At 36.6% G+C, this 16,631-nt stretch overlaps 3 protein-coding genes across 4 annotated transcripts; 2 read left to right on the top strand and 1 right to left on the bottom strand.

The window, feature by feature from the left end:
* The first annotated feature begins 6,327 nt into the window (after positions 1-6,327).
* Positions 6,328-12,320, top strand: LOC108479303 (uncharacterized). Of its 2 annotated transcripts, XM_017781820.2 has the most exons (13): positions 6,328-6,832; positions 7,042-7,177; positions 7,440-7,576; positions 7,777-7,978; positions 8,152-8,390; positions 8,503-8,614; positions 8,818-8,962; positions 9,152-9,294; positions 9,432-9,601; positions 9,955-10,251; positions 10,338-10,393; positions 10,584-10,798; positions 10,991-12,320. In XM_017781820.2, the coding sequence occupies exons 1-13, from the start codon at positions 6,626-6,628 to the stop codon at positions 12,157-12,159; spliced, it is 3,228 nt and encodes a 1,075-aa protein (XP_017637309.1). In that variant the 5' UTR covers positions 6,328-6,625; the 3' UTR covers positions 12,160-12,320. The 2 variants fall into 2 exon arrangements, with proteins under 2 accessions (XP_017637309.1, XP_052879194.1); XM_053023234.1 differs by lacking the exon at positions 6,328-6,832 and having other exon boundaries at positions 7,068-7,209.
* A 607-nt stretch (positions 12,321-12,927) lies between these two features.
* LOC108479661 (ubiquinol oxidase 2, mitochondrial-like) lies at positions 12,928-14,655 on the bottom strand. Its single transcript, XM_017782380.2, has 4 exons — positions 14,083-14,655; positions 13,866-13,994; positions 13,294-13,782; positions 12,928-13,175 (listed from the first exon to the last, which is right to left on the bottom strand). The coding sequence occupies exons 1-4, from the start codon at positions 14,398-14,400 to the stop codon at positions 13,116-13,118; spliced, it is 996 nt and encodes a 331-aa protein (XP_017637869.2). The 5' UTR covers positions 14,401-14,655; the 3' UTR covers positions 12,928-13,115.
* Positions 14,656-15,576: 921 nt separating this feature from the next.
* LOC108479662 (glutaredoxin) lies at positions 15,577-16,623 on the top strand. Its single transcript, XM_017782382.2, has 4 exons — positions 15,577-15,882; positions 16,004-16,092; positions 16,171-16,269; positions 16,406-16,623. The coding sequence occupies exons 1-4, from the start codon at positions 15,779-15,781 to the stop codon at positions 16,486-16,488; spliced, it is 375 nt and encodes a 124-aa protein (XP_017637871.1). The 5' UTR covers positions 15,577-15,778; the 3' UTR covers positions 16,489-16,623.
* The last annotated feature ends 8 nt before the right edge of the window (positions 16,624-16,631 follow it).

Here is a 16,631-nt window from a genome sequence, read left to right as displayed (position 1 = left end):
AGGGGCAAGTGGCAGCTGCTGGTGGTGGGCCTGAAACTGTCCCTTTGTTCCTTTTTCTTCTTTTGGGTATGAGCAATTCCTGTGCTGCAGCTGATATAGTTGAGCTATTGTCAGGTACTGCTGCTACTTTTCTCCATCAAATACTGAATTATTCAATAACTCCATTCAGTATTTTTGAAATATCCCCCCCCCCCCCCGGGTCCCGTCAAAAAAAAAAAAAGGGATATACGCAAGAGATATGGGCTGAAAGGATCTGAGATTTTGTCCTAGTGGTAGTAGGTTGAGCTTGAAGTACTTTTGGGTTTCTGTTGAAAACTTCAATACAGCCCTATACTAGAGAGCATCAGGGCTTAAGGCCTCTTCTTGCACATGATTTGATTGGATAATTGGCTAAGCCATGTATGTTTGCCAGTTGTTCAAGTGTTGGTCCTCTTGGATAGCTATCATATTGTCTGCTAGTTATTGTATTTTATCCCATTCTCAAGATATTAATAATGTTACACCTAACCTATGGTGTTTTTATTATTATTAACACTTCAATTGTTGAACCCAGCTTGCTGGTTTGCCCTGTTTTGTTTCCATCTGATACGAGTCCCATTTCTTCATTGTAAAAGTTATTCTCATCTTTTTGGCATGTGTGATACATATTCTCTCTGTTCTACTTGTGACAGAGTGATGGGAGAAGAATGGAAAGGCCAAATCCAAAAGAGATCATGTATTTGAGGTTGAGCTTCAAATAACCCTTCATCTTATTTGAAGCTGCTGCTCCATTTGTCAATTTTGCATGATGGATACCCTCAATTTCACTTTTGTTTTCTTGCCCTTTTTCCTACTCTATTGTGGGGCCTGACTCACCAAAACAGACCAGACGACGCCTACACTTCGTTGTTCGTTAAACCCCCCTTTTTTCCTCTCTTAAATTCATTGCTGAAAGTGATGGTACCCTGAATCAGTTTCGAAAAGCAATTGCCTATTTTAAAATCTTGATTTCTGCGATATATGCCTATTTTCAAAAGAATAATCTCGTTTTGCGCTTAGCTCAACTATTATGAACCCAAATGTTATTATATGCTGCATGTATCCTGGTATATATATTTAATTATTAATAATGTATTTTATGAAAAGGAATTGGCAAATGATCAACTTCCATTGAAGGAAAAATAATAAATTGCTTCTACTGAGTCAAAGTTCCTTATGTAAGAGGCAAAGTGGAGTACAAAATTCTTATCAACACTGACAAATAAATTCAAGGATGCAAACTGGAAAACAATATAGCATTGAATTCAATTCTACAAGTGATTATTACTATATAATTTCTTGAAAATTTAATACACTAATTCACACTGTTAAAGCCTTTTTTCGACGTCAGCTCCCCATTATTGGGCTGAATGGCAAATACATTACTGAATTTCACCATGGATATTCATGACAGTTTAATGTCTATTACATACCCAGAAATACATCAACAAAATTATAATATCTTTCACTAGGCCCCTCCTGACATCAAGACTTGTAACTGTGAAAAATAAAATAGAATAAAATAAATAAAAATAAAGAACACATAAATTTTACGTGGAAACCCTTTCGGGAAAAAAACCACGGGCAGAGGAGAAGAAAATTCACTATGTCGAAAAATTTTTACTCAAATACAAGAGGAATAGACAATGTCTATTTATAGGCTTGCAAAGCCATATTCTAGTAGGATTGAAACACCTTATCCTAATCAATATAAAATAGATGGAGTTTAATAAGGTTTAAAACCTTATTCTAAAATAAAATAAAAGAAGTCTAGTTCTATATGGATTTTACTTTTATTTTATTTTCCATCGTATTTTATTTAAATAAGAATTTGGGTCACTTAATTCTAACAATCTCCACCTTGACACAAATTCTCAATGAACAAGTTCTTCATCGCGAACTTTCAATAAACAAGTTCTTCACCTCTTCCAAAAACCCCTTAAGGGTTTAACTTCAACAATGAACACCAACCAAGTCTAAGCAATGCTCAAACTTGGTTATAGGAAGTGACTTAGTCATCATATCTGCAGGATTTTCATGAGTGCTAATTTTGCTCACAACAATATCACCACGAGCAATAATATCACGAACAAAATGATACCGAATATCAATGTGTTTTGTTCTCTCATGAAACATTTGATCTTTTGTAAGAAAGATGGCACTGATCGTCACAAAATCATGTCTTGATTTGAAGGTCTTCATTGAGTTCACTAAATAGTCCCTTCAACCAAATAGCTTCTTTACAAGCCTCGAGAATCGCCATGTACTCACCTTCAAGGTAGACAAAGCGATCGTAGTTTGCAAAGTGGCTTTCAACTAATTGCACAACCTCCGATTGTAAAGACGTAACTCGTGAGAGATCTTCTTCTATCAAGGTCTCTAGCAAAATCAAGATCAACATACCCTATAACTCCATCTTTAGTTCTTCCAAACTGTAAGCAAACATTAGTAGTGCCTCGTAAGTATCTTAAAATCCATCGAATCGCTTTCAGTTGTTCTTTACGAGATTCGCCATGTATCTCGCTAACCGCACCGATCGCATATGATAAATCGGACGTGAACAAACCATAGCATACATGAGAGATCCTCGCACTAGAGTATGGAACATGTGACATGTACTCAATCTCATTATCGATTGAGGAGATAAGGCCGATGAAAGTCCGAAATGGTCGCTAAAGGAGTACTAACGAGCTTAGCACTCTGCATATTGAACTCCAAAGAACTTTCTCAATGTACCCTTCCGACTTAGGTACAATTTACTTGCTTTTCAATCTCGAGAATCTCCATACCAAGTATCTTCTTTCTTGGTCCTAAATCTTTCATCTCAAATTCTTCACTTAGTTGGGCTTTAACCTTTCTTATCTCTCTTTTATCTTTTGTCGCTATCAACATGTCATCAACATAAAGAAGTAGATACACAAAAGAACCATCACTATTTTTCTTAAAGTAGACACAATCGTCAAAACTACTTCTTTTGAAATCATGAGAAGTCATAAAGGAATCAAACCTCTTGTACCACTTGTCTTGGTGATCGTTTCAAACCGTAAAGGGACTTTTTCAAAGAAGCAAACATAGTCCTCTTTTTCGAGACTATAAAACCCTCTCGTTGTTGCATGTAAATATCTTCCTCAAGTTCTCCATGCAAAATGCGCTTTTACATCTAACTGCTCAAGCTCCAAATCATGCATGGCAACAATACCAAGCAAAGCTCGAATCGAACTATGCTTAACAACCGGAGAGAACACATCAGAAAGTCCACTCGGAATTTGATCAGTAACCCTTTGCAACAAGCCTTGCTTTATATCCGGGTTCTTCAACTCCCGAGTCCCTTCTTTCTTTTAAACACCCATTTACAACGAATGCCTTTTTACCTTTAGGAAGTTTTACAAAATCCCATGTTCGCTTTTTGTGGAGTGATTCCATCTCCTCTTGCATAGCAAACATCCACTTTTCTCGAGTCTTCACACTAATCGCCTCGAATAATTAAATGGCTCTTGATTCGCATCTATATCTTCACCACATTTAAAGCATAAGAAACTAGATCAACCTCGGCATACTTCTTTGGAGGTTTAATTTCTCTTCTTGTCCTGTTTTTGGCGATAGAGTATTGCGGTGAAGAAGCAACTCTATTCTCAATTTTGTACGGCTTGAGGAGTTGATTCGATTAATCGATGCTCCACCGCTTTTGGTTTTCTTTATTGGAAGAGTCTTTAAGAGATAAGTTAGGTAGCATAGCGGTTTCATCAAAACAACATCTCTGCTAATCACAACTTTTCTATTTTCGGACACCATAACTTATAGCCTTTTACACCAGCTTTATAACCAAGAAAACGCATTTAATGGATCTCGGTTCCAATTTTCCATTATCAACATGAGCATACGCAGGACACCCAAAAATCTTTAAATCGAATAATTAGCGGGATTACGGACCATACCTCTTGTGGAGTCTTTTTCTCAATGGCAGCGGATGGAGATCGGTTGATCAAAAACATGCAGAGAGGTCGCTTACGCCCAAAATGACTTGTAAGTTGGCATTTGACAACATACATCGAACCTTCTCCATGATCGTTCGTTCATTCGCTCGCAACGCCGCTTTTGTTGTGGAGTATGACGAATCGTCAAGTGTCTCATGATCCTTCGACTTGCACAATCTATTAAACTCATCGTAATGTAACTCTAAGCCATTGTGCATGCGGAGGTATTTTATCTGCTTTTCCGTCTGTTTTTCAATCATAATTTTCCAAGACTTAAATGTGGAAAACACATCGCTTTTCGCTTCGGAAGAACGCCCAAACTTTTCGGAAAAATCATCAATAAAGGTTAGCATATAATTAGCTCCACCTCTCGAAGGCACTCGGACGGCCCCACGATCGAATGGATATACTCCAACGTTTCCTTCGTGTTATGGATTCCTCTAGTGAATCGAACTCTCTTTGCTTCCCAAAACACAAGTGCTCACAGAAATTCGGTTTGCAAATTCCTTGCCCATTAAGAAGTCCTCTTTGCTTAATTCGCCATGCCATTCTCACTCATATGCCCTAGGCGATATGCCAAAGTTTAGTAATATCATCATCGACAAGGAAGAGGAAGCGACAATTGATCACCAATAATATAGAACCACAGAAACATATAACTTGGCAATCTTTCTTTGCCCTTTCATCACAACAAGGACCCTTTGAAATCTTTAAAACCCCACTTTCACCGTGTATCTGCACTTTTGAATCAAGAGTACTCAACGAAATTAAATTTCTTTTCAATTCGGAACATGCCGCACGTCACTAAGTGTTCGACAACTCCATCAAACATCTTAACTTTAATTGTTCCAACACCGCGATTTTACATGAAGCATTATCTCCCATCAAAACAACACCTTCAGATCATCGTTTCATAAGTTGTAAACCAATCCCGATTGGGACTCATGTGGAAGGTGCAACTGAATCAAGTATCCACTCCTCGCTTACTTTAGAATCATTGATGTAGCAACTAGAAGTTCACCATCGCGTAGTCTTCTACAACATCGCCTTCACCGAATTTTACATTGTTTTCCCTTTTGATTCGCAGCCTCCCTTTTAATCTTATTTTGTAGCTTATAGCACTCAGATTTAATGTGCCCTTTCTTCTTGCGAAGTTGCAAGTTTTACCTCTGCTTGAAGATTTCGATCTACCCTTAGATTTACCACGAGGATTCCGTTCTGTGTTCTACCACGATCATCATCAACATTCCGGTCTTGTCTCCCACGAACAATGAGACCCTCTCCCGAGAGTTGGGTTTAACCACAAGATGCTTCATCTTATCATACGAGGTTAAAGAATCATAAACCTCATCAACTGTGAGAGACTCATGGCTATATAAAATCGTGTCTCTAAAGGTTGAATAAGACAGGGCAACGAACAAAGTAGAATCAACCTAGATCTTCCTTATCATCTTGAACCTCCATGGCCTCCAAGTTTGAGAGAATTTCTTTAAACACTGTTAAGTGTTCGTGTACGACGCACCTTCCTCCAAACGATGAGCATAAAGACGCTTCATATGCAACTTGCTTGTTAGAGTTTTCGACATACATATTTGTTCTACCTCTTCCATAATGCAATGGCAGCTTTCTCTTTCATCACATCCTCGCAAAATTTCGTTGGACAAATGCGATGTAATTGTGTTAATGCCTTTCGATCCTTACGCTTCTTCTCTTCATCTGTTAATGTCGAAGGCATCTTATCTATCCTAGCAGGCATCCTCTAGATCCATCTGCAAGAAGCGCTTGTATCTTAATTTGCCACAACGCAAATCGGTGTTGCGATCCAACAATGAATTTCATACTTCAAAGACGCCATTACCGTGATCGAGATGAATAACCCTAAGCTCGATACCAATTTGTGAAAAATAAAATAGAATAAAATAAATAAAAATAAAGAACACATAAATTTTACGTGGAAACCCTTTCGGAAAAAAAACCACGGGTAGAGGAGAAGAAAATTCACTATGTCGAAAAATTTTTACTCAAATACAAGAGGAATAGACTATGTCTATTTATAGGCTTGCAAAGCTATATTCTAGTAGGATTGAAACACCTTATCCTAATCAATATAAAATAGATGGAGTTTAATAAGGTTTAAAAACCTTATTCTAAAATAAAATAAAAGAAGTCTAGTTCTATATGGATTTTACTTTTATTTTATTTTCTATTGTATTTTATTTAAATAAGAATTTGGCTCACTTAATTCTAACAGTAACAGTAAGGAAACAGCAGTGAATAATTACTGTAGAGGTGTGTGCCCTACTTTAGAACAAATCTTTGAGGGGGGGAGGGGAATCTCTCTTATCTCACGAAACACGACCTGACCTAGAGTGTCAGGTTCATGTGCATTGTGCTTAATCTGGGAAATTTATTAACCACTACAATCACTCACTTTCTAAAATCTCTTTCTTCTCTTTTCCTTGTATCTCCACCACATTTTTCCCACCCTTATTATCTATGATTAGTGCATTCATTTCTTTGTTTTAACGTTGTAGTCAGACCCCACCACAATGCCTCTTTTTTTCTAATGAAATCTAACCTCTACTGTACGTGTTTGAGACTTCAGTCTGGAGACTCTGGAGTCCCCCTCTGCAATGGGTTTCTTCAACATGTCATGTCTGATTTTGCTTTCTTTGGTATTTTCTGTTTTGAGTTTCAAAGGGAACTGTGATGATTCTCAGTTCACTTTAAAGTTCTTAAAGGCTCCTCATCCATTTTCACACCTCAACTCAGCCAAATTTGTATTTCAAGTTCTTGGAGCTGCCAATGTCACTTGCTCTGATTGTAGCATCACTTGCAAGGTTGCCTTCTTATGATTTCTACTTTTGCTTAACTCCACTTGACTTTTTTGCAGTTTGTAATTGTATTCTATTTATCCAAGGAGTAGCCTGCTACAATGGAGCTTGAGATAAAAGGAATTGCCTTTTTTTTTTTTTTGGATTAGTGGTAAAGGGGCCCTGAAATCCCTTTTTCTAAAGCTAATTCCTTTCATATTATGCCATGCATGCAGTTGGATGACAGTTCTGCTTCAGATTGTGGAGGTAGAAAGATATTGTACTCAGGCTTGCAAGATGGAAACCACTCATTTGGGGTCTGCGTTAATGGCTCTCAAGGAGCTGCCTGCACTAGCTATAATTGGACTGTTGGTTAAGAAACCTTCCTTTATTCTTTATAATTTGTAATAATCTTTTCTCTTATCTACCATAAATCTTTAATATAATCAACTTTGCTCATACCATGAAACTCTTCAAAGCATGGTTCAGCAGACTAGAAATGAAATGTGTTAGCCTCAAATTTTATTTTAAATCATCTCTGTTTGTTTTTTTTATATTTAGATTGTTCAGTTATTCCAATCTTGAATAATTATAGTGTCCTTAACTAAGTTCAATTGGACCTTACTTTTTGCAGACACGGTCCCTCCCACTGCATATATAAACTCATCAACACCTTTCACAAATGCTCTAAATGTTTCTGTAAATATTTCTTTCACTGAATCTTGTTCTGGTGGCGGAGGTTTTAGATGTTCATCTGTAAATGATTGCAACGTAAGTAGATGGCCTTAACCTTTTAAATTTCTAAATTTTGTTGTTTTTCTTCTCGTGCTTTGTACATTTGTTATCGTTGTTTTTCAGTGCACAACCCCCTTTGTTTTCCATCTACTAATTCATCAACAGCAATGTATGCTCACAAGGTCATTAATTTTGTTGTTGTTTTTTTTCCTCTTATCTAACACATCTCCTGGCAGTTGCTTGTTTATGGTGCTGGCCAAGTTGTACCATCATCGCTCACCGTTGTGGAGCCAAACCTCAAGTATTTGCTTCTTGTGAGCATATCATCTGCTTCTCGGTATGGAAGATTGGTATTGGTAATGGATACGAATTTTTGCACTGATGCTGCTGGGAACCCTTTTGCTAGATCACAAAATTCAAGTTTCTATGTGCATTATGGTGAGTTTTCTTCTCTTGTTTTATTATTATTATGATTATTATTATTATTACACATTTGGTGTCTATAAATGTCATATTAAATTTCCTTCAAAACTATTCCTAAATTGTTTATATTTTCTAACTTCTAACTTCCAACTTCCAACTTCATGCTTATGGCTGGTCATATTTCGCAGATCAAAGAAATGTATTTGTTGATCTGAGGGCTCATGTTCCTGAGAAATTGCTTCAACTAAGAAGTGAAACTAGAACAATTCAGGCAACTAATAATTATAATAACCTTAAGGTTTACCTATACTTCTCAGCTCCTATTCTCAATTCATCAACAGAGATTCTAAGTTCTCTGAGCATTAGTAAGGGTACACTTCTTCCTATTACGGGAGAAAACCACGGGAATCGCAGATTCGGCTTTATGGTTAGTAAGTCAGTTCTAAAGTTACCTCACTTACCTAATTGTCTTTTTGACTCTTCATTAATGTAGATTCATGTTTTGCCTTTTTGTTTTTAATTTCATTGTTTCTGTTCAGGTTGCTAAAATATCCAATATTGCTATAATAACAATAAGCTTCGATGCAAACTCTACAATAAGCAGACAAGGGACTCCGGTTTCTCCAGTTGCACCTGTTACTTTCCTTTATGGTACATGTTACAATTCTAAAGCAAATGATAAAGAGATTTCATATTTCATAGAGGATGAACTTTTACTTTTGAGTGTTTCCACATTTCTCTTCATTAAGGAGAGTTTTTCTATATTTCATGGAGTTAATTAACATTAACTGTGGATGATATTATTAATTAGATGTACAACTGCCTACTGATATGGATATAGATGTAATCTCTAGATTCTCAGAGGACTGCTGTGAGATTAAGCACAACATGTCGTATGAGGACACGAGAAGACAACATACCAATTTCGATAAAGTTCATGAAGCCTGTTTTTGGATTTAATTCATCATTGATATCCATCTCCGGAGGTCGATTGCAGAGGCAAGAAATTACAGACCTTTATGCACTGGTTTATGTAGGAAAATAAGGAACAGCTTAGAAAGAAACTTAAATTCAATAAATATGTACTTGTGCTCTCAGCTTACATGTTATTGAAGGAAAATAAGATTGAAAATATATTATTTATCAGCAATGGACTAACTTATTTTCCTTGCTTTGAACGCGTTCCAGCTTCCATGAAATTAGTAGAAGCATATATGCAGCAGCAATACAAGCAGATGATGATGTTGTTTCTGTCAGTGTCCCTGAGAATGTAACTGGGGATGTTGCTGGAAATAAAAATTTGGCATCTAATGTTCTTCGAGTCAGGCACTGTAAGGATTTTTTTCCACTCAATCTTTTCTTGTTACTAATTCATTCGGTCTGAAAATTTTACATTCGTGAGGTTGTTGTGGCTGCTGACCATTTTTTGTCTCTCTAATCTAATGTCTGTTACACAAACTTTATGCAGATACTATACCCGTAATTTCTTCTGTGATGTCCATATTTGTAACTGCCATATTTTTGCTGACCTGTTTCACTGCGGGGCTTCTGACCATGTCAACTGCAAGCCTTCAATCGGTTGGGGCATTTTCAAGACCATCTTCATCTTTGTCTTCTGACCCTACAAGGATTCTCTTTGTAAGATACCTCACACTTCTCAGCTTTTTCTTATTCATCTCCACGCCTCATAACTCGCCATGAAACCATGATGCATAACTCTATGTGCCATACTAGAAGGACCATACAGACATGGGTACTTTTCCTACTATTTTCCTTAACTATACATAAGATTTCATGCCAACAAACATTTCCCCATGTTTTTAATCTGTCATTTATTAATTTATTAAGCTTCATGAGTTCTAGACCAACAAAAAATTTCATGTATGGATTGTGGAGTAGAATATTGATGCTCTCTCATAATTAGCAAGTTAAAAAGTATATGTAAAAAAATGTTACCAACAATTTTATTCTTATGTTTTTCTTTTTTACAGAGAAGTGCATGCCACATTCAGATTTTTGCACTGTCTAGGTGGTTACCAGTAACATTGCCGGTGGAATATTATGAATTTGCAAGGAGTATAGAGTGGAGCATTCCTTATTTTAGTCTCCCATGGGAAACTGGGCATGTTCAGCCAGTCATGATGGGTTCAAGCCCCACTGGAACTTCAAATTCTTTCCTTTCCCGAACTTATGATAGGGTAATCTCCCGTAGTTTTCAACTGAACAAAATAGCAGCTGCAGTATATGGTTCACCACTTACTCCAGTAGAGTACAGATCATTTTTTGAGGTCAGAAATCACTGTTTTTTCTCATTATAAAATATCATAGGTTACAAGAACACCTTCAAGTAACAGATGTGCATTTAATTGAGCAGAGCCAAAGCATTATACCAGAAGCAGAATATATTTCGGATGGACTGCATTCAAATGGGTAAGTTGGTTAGCATTTTTTCTGTAGTGTATCGAACAAATTCTTCACTTTCTAAATGGATCTTGCTGAAAGAACATCTCAAAAACTACTTTGCTGATTATGGATATATGTGCTTAATTAAACAATCCGTGCCTTGCATCTGTGATTGATCACATATTGATAATATATCCTGTTTATCTCATCTGAGCAGGTGGAGGAACTTTGATAGAAGAATGTTCTGGTTAGCTGTAATTGGTGGTAGTTTGATACTGTTGCATGCTTTTCTCTTTTTCATTCTCAAATACAAGAAGAGAGATTCCGAAAAGCAGGGGAGTTATGGAGCACTCATATTTCCTAGATTCGAGATATTTCTCGTAATTGTTGCACTACCTTGTATCTGCCAGGCTGCTGCTGCTCTAGTTGCAGGTATCTTAATTAAAAACTTCCCCTCCACTGCTACATAGCTTTATATTTGCTATCCTTTACATTGAATCTTGTTTCCTAATACCAAATCCTGTAGGAAGCAGTACTGATTTGCATCAAAACTAAAGTGAATTCATGACATATTTACATATTGGTTATCTTAGTCGCTCATTTTGTGAACTTTTATGATTAAAGGAGGAACACCATCAGGAGTTGTAGTTGGCATTTTGTTACTTGGTGTTGTGGCTTTCCTACTGCTGTCATTATTCTTGTTCCTGTCGGTTGGAATTACATTTGGAAAGCTGCTTCAATACAAGGAAGTCCATCGAGAAGGTCAGCAATTTCACTGGTATCAAGAACTCATCCGAGTGACTCTTGGTCCTGGGAAAAGAGGCCAGTGGACTTGGAAAAATGAAGCCAACTCTGTTTATCTAACCATGTTTGGCCCTCTATTCGAAGATTTAAGAGGTCCTCCGAAATATATGGTCTCACAAATATCCGGTAGCAATCTCAGCAGGCAAGGTGGTCCTATCATTGCTTCAGATGATGAAACAGAAGATGCTGAAGCACCTTTTATTCAGAAATTGTTTGGAATACTCAGAATATACTACACCATGTTAGAATCTGCAAGAAGAGCTACACTGGGAATTTTAGCAGGTGCCTACTTGAATAATAATAACACCTCATCTAAGACTCCAATAATTATCTTGCTATGCCTTACCTCTTTTCAGCTATTCTTCCTTGTTCTGAAGAAGCCTTTCATAAAGAAAAAGGTACAGTTAGTTGAGATCATCTCTCTTTCATGCGAAGTGGCCATGTTTGCTACTTGTTTCGTTCTGTTGGACAAGGAACTTTCAACAACAATCGGTATCTTCATGCTTACTTTATTCCTGATTGGGTTCTTAGCACAAATGAGTGCTGAAGGGTATGCTTTGTATGAACAAACAAAGCAACTAGACACCAGTGAGAACAGGTTCTTCACAGGTTTGAAAATAGCATCAGTTGGGTTTCTCCTATATTTCGTCCCTCAGAAACTGATGAAAAGCTTTGAGAGCAAATTCCCAGTATTTGGATTATGCATGGATACAAGTACAACAGGTTTACCATGTGATAGGAACAGCAGCAGTTCAGAGAGAGCATGGCCAAGACAACTAAGGGAAATGGCAAAGGCTAGCTTTAGTAAAGATGGAAGCAAAGCTCCAACAGATCCTTCAAGCAGCAAAAGCAAATGGAGTGGGTTGTGGGGAACAAAAAGGAGTGGCAGCTCTTCTTTAGATTCCTCTTTAGATTACAAGTCAAAGTCCAAATCAAAAGGGTTGTACAAAGACTTGGAAGCCATTTTTGCGTCCAACCCAAGAATGTAACCACTTGACTTTTTATATTTATATATATTGTATAGCTGAGACAACCCCATTCTTCGAACTCTTTTACTGTTTATTTGATAACTTAAATGCGAATTTTTCTCCGATATGTCTCATTGAAGGGAGCAAATGAATATTTATATAAATGATTACTTTTGGGGGTATATACGAATTATAACCGTGAACTCTCCTTGTGAGCTCCCACTATAAGGCCTGCATGAACCCATTTGGTAGGGCCCAATAGGGTCGCGGGTAGGCAACTCAAATTTATCTAAGTTTAATGTTAGTGATCATAAATACATAATAGGATGAGAGTTCATTTAATTGAGCCAATCCATATTAGCTTCTTCAAGCTTTTTCATATATTTTAATTTAAATTTATCTAAGTTTGTGTTAGTGATCATAAATACATAATAGGAAGAGAGTTCTTTTAATTGAGTCAATCCATATTAGCTCCTTCAAGCTTTTTCATATATTTTAATTTAAAGTATATGAGAATTAATAATATTTTTAGCTACATATAGAGTTTATTTCTTTTTTTCTATTCAGGTCCTAATTACAAATCAATTTGTACACACCAAAAACCTCAAACTTTATTACAAATTTTTTATTTTTGGGGGGTGGGGGCGCGTTCCCTAAGCCATTAAGATGTTATTAATAATAAAAACCATACACAGAAGAAGCTTCTTAAAACAACACCAGAAGAGGGTAAAAAAATCAGACCCCCACAGAAGCATCCCAACAAAAGACTTCTAAAAGTATAACGTAAGATTATACTTCAAACTCTTTTTCTTATTTATTTACAAAATGGTTTTCTTATTGATTTTACCTCTCTTGAATTAATAAAGGTACCAGCACTCATATCATATATGACTGTATATAAACCATAATTATTGATTACAAGAAAAAAAAGAAGAGGTATATACATGTGTGAATTGAAGTTGCAAGCAAGGCAGTTTTCAGTGATAACCGAGCGGAGCAGGAGCTTCCTTCAGCTGACGTCCCTGATAATGTATATCCTACATACATACATACATACATACACCACAACAATTGTTATTTCGATATATTAACTAGCTAGGCATGGAGGGAAAAAAAGAGTGAAATTTAGAGCTAGTGAGGATGTTAATTGATTACCGATGCAAAATGGTTAACATCACGGTGATGTGCCTCATCTGCCCTCACAGCCAAAACAACATCTCGCAGAGTGGAGTTAGGGGGCAAGCGCCAGTAATCAATAGCAATAGGTGGAGCTGGCACATTCTCAATGTTACCATTGTCCAACTCCTTGAGGAACTCGGTGTAAGAGTGGATTGCTTCTTCCTCAAGGTATCCCACCACTCGATGGGCAAATTTAGGTGATATAATATATCCCAAGAAGTAAGCATTGAAGAATACACCTTGGACAGCAAATACAAGGGCACGTTCGTACCATCTAGGATCCGATACCTCCATGAATGTCATTAGGTGCATACGTTCATTCTCAGCCTCTTCCAACAGTGCTTTGATCCAACCTCCACTGTGTTCAAATCTCCTTAATGACTTGCAGTGTAATAGCATCCCTCCCACCATCCCTGGCACTGCTGCCACTGTCTCCAGCATCATTGCTCGGCAACCATATCTCCGCTGTACCAGTACGTTAAACATATATAATATTGTAATCATGTTCATGCGTACGTACGTAAAACAATATATATCAAGAAATATACTTGAAAGAAAAGATCTGTAGGCCATCTAAGAGATTTGACAGTCCAATAAGCCATTTTGTCAAGCACAGTCACCGGTGCGTGATGTTTCTTCAGATCTATTGACAAGTCTGCCTGGTACGTATCCCATGGCTGGAAAAAAAGGCCCATAGAAAAAATTATATATACTATATAGTATATATAAAAAGACTGTTGCACGAAAAAGACAAACTTATAGTACCCTAAAGCAGGTCCACTTCCATGGGGAGCCGTCCTCTTTGGACACCTTAGTTGGATCCAAGCCCCAATAATTGACGATCTCTTTGTCATCCTTGGAGGAGCCGCCGCAGCCGCCTACTGCTTGTTTCTTCTCCTGCTCCTTGTCACCACCAGCTATCGCCGCCATAGAGCTCCTGCAGCGCACGCCAAGTCCAACGGCGGGAGCCTTCACCATGTCGTTGGAGAGGACCCCCCGTGTTGCTGCTGTGGAAAAGAATCGAGGGCTGACCATTGTAAACATGGAGCTGGCTAACCTGTTGTAACCACGACTCATCATCATCCTCAGGACTTGAAGATCAATAAAACAAGGTATCTTTTCTTGGTACTACGTATGCTTTTTTGTTTCAACTAATTATTAGTAAAACTTCGTAGGGTTTAAGTGAGGTTTATATTTGATATTTTGGTATTTTATATGGGGAGGGAGCATATAAATTAGGCAAAGATGTCTGCGTACAGCTGTACTTTGAAGACGGACGTCTAAAGGTATCTTTGAAGTGGATGGTGATGCATTGAGATATTCTTATTTCTCCACTATTAATTTTTTTATTAACAAAACCGATTCTTCCTCAAATAAACATATGCGTTTCTTGGGGACCAAGTCCATTTGCGTGGGCATCAAGTGTTAGATATTTCCAAATTTCGAGTAATTTGAATATATTTAATAATTGAAAAACCACATAATTACATCAATTTTATACTTATCCTATGGAAGCAAGTTGGGTTTAAAAGTATGCAAACCTTTATCTTTTATTTTAATTTCATTAAATATCCCGCTATAATTTTATAATTAGTTTTTTTTTAATTTGAGTAATTCTTTTAGGTATAAATAGTCCGGTTAATTATACGAATACTCCCTATTTTTATCTAAATTGCAGGATTAGTCTTTTAAGTTTATTGACGTTGTTGGTTTTCCTTTTCTCACTCATATGATAAATTTAGTCTTCATGAATATCTACATTTTTATCAATTTGATTTTTTAGTTTAATTTAATTATTATTATTCTAAAATAGAATCAAATTGCCTTTTTAATAAAAATATTGGCTAAAACATTAATTTTTAAAGATGTTATCATAACAATAGCATGACAGCCCACATGTACTACATGTGATATGATATTATTTGTATTATATACCATGTCAACAAATATTTTAAATTTTCTAAAAATATATAATAAAATTAATAAAAATATGAAATACACGTAAACTGTTATGTTTAAAATTTTAATATTTTAACTAATATTTTTATAAAAATAATAATCTAACTCTTTTTAAAAAATTGATGGTGAAATTTAAATTTTTTAAAATTAAAACAATTAAAAGAAAAAAAAAGTTCAATTGATAAAAGATTTTTAATTGGTAATATAATATTAGTCTCCGCGTGGAAGGTTATTGAGGCCGGCCCAACATACCTCTAATCGGAACCAAGCCCACCGCATCTGCTTTTTTGTCAACTATAATAATGGTGGTGATGATGAAATAAATAGTGAAAGTTGAGAGTTTTGTTTGTTGCATCGACCGTCTCAACTCTGTGTCTTGCCTGACAAAAGCTGACCAGCTGGAAACTCCAATCGCTGCCACCAAATTCCACATTTGATAGTTGGGACACCTAGTCTCACCGTTTAAGACACCCCACCAAGCTGATCCTAATATAAAACAGCCATGGGTTCCCTTCTAAGCTCCAACAAGTTAAGCCAGGAAGATACCCAAATGGCACTTGACAAGGTCAAGCACATCGTTTCCTCCACCCCCGTTGTTGTCTTCAGGTACCCAAGTTCCGATTCCTTTAAACTTCCTCAATCATGAATTGAATACTGCTATATATGGTTAAGTTTCTTCAAATTTTGGGATTTCTATTTCTAATCTATAACTTTGCGTCTGTTGCAGTAAAACCTATTGTGGGTATTGTAATAGGGTTAAGCAGCTGTTTGCTCAGTTAAAAGCTTCTTACAAGGCCATTGAATTGGATCAAGAAAGTAAGCCAACTATCTCTAAAACAATTATATTTTTAACTACTGCTGTTGTTGTAAAAATCTTTTTTTTTTTTTTGGAAGGTGATGGTGGTGAAATGCAAGCAGCTCTGGCAGAGTGGACTGGGCAGACGACAGTACCTAATGTGTTCATTGCAGGAACACACATTGGTGGCTGTGATTGTAAGCTCAACTTTGCCTTGCTTTGCTTGTTGGTTCATGTCATGGTTTCTAGTTAACTCATAATCCTGAAAAAAGTAAATTGCAATTGTTGTTATTTTGGGTTATAAGATTAATATTACTCCTTTATTTGTTGCAGCTGTTATTGCCAAGTATCAAGCAGGTCAGCTTCTGAACCTCCTGTCAGATGCTGGTGGCATTACTGTCGATCTCAATGCCTGACACCAAACCTTTCTGCATGCTATAAATAACAAAGCAATTTCTTTTCAGTGGAACCATACTAGACTTCATATCCCTTTTCAATACATAATGTTTCTACTTAAAACTGCTTCAATAATGATATGCAACAATTTGGTACTTGCAGA

This window comes from Gossypium arboreum, chromosome 12 (assembly GCF_025698485.1).
Source record: "Gossypium arboreum isolate Shixiya-1 chromosome 12, ASM2569848v2, whole genome shotgun sequence".
Classification (NCBI taxonomy): Eukaryota; Viridiplantae; Streptophyta; class Magnoliopsida; order Malvales; family Malvaceae; genus Gossypium; species Gossypium arboreum.
The sequence above is the reverse complement of the archived record's forward strand: the minus strand, read 5'-3'. Positions and strand labels throughout refer to the sequence as shown.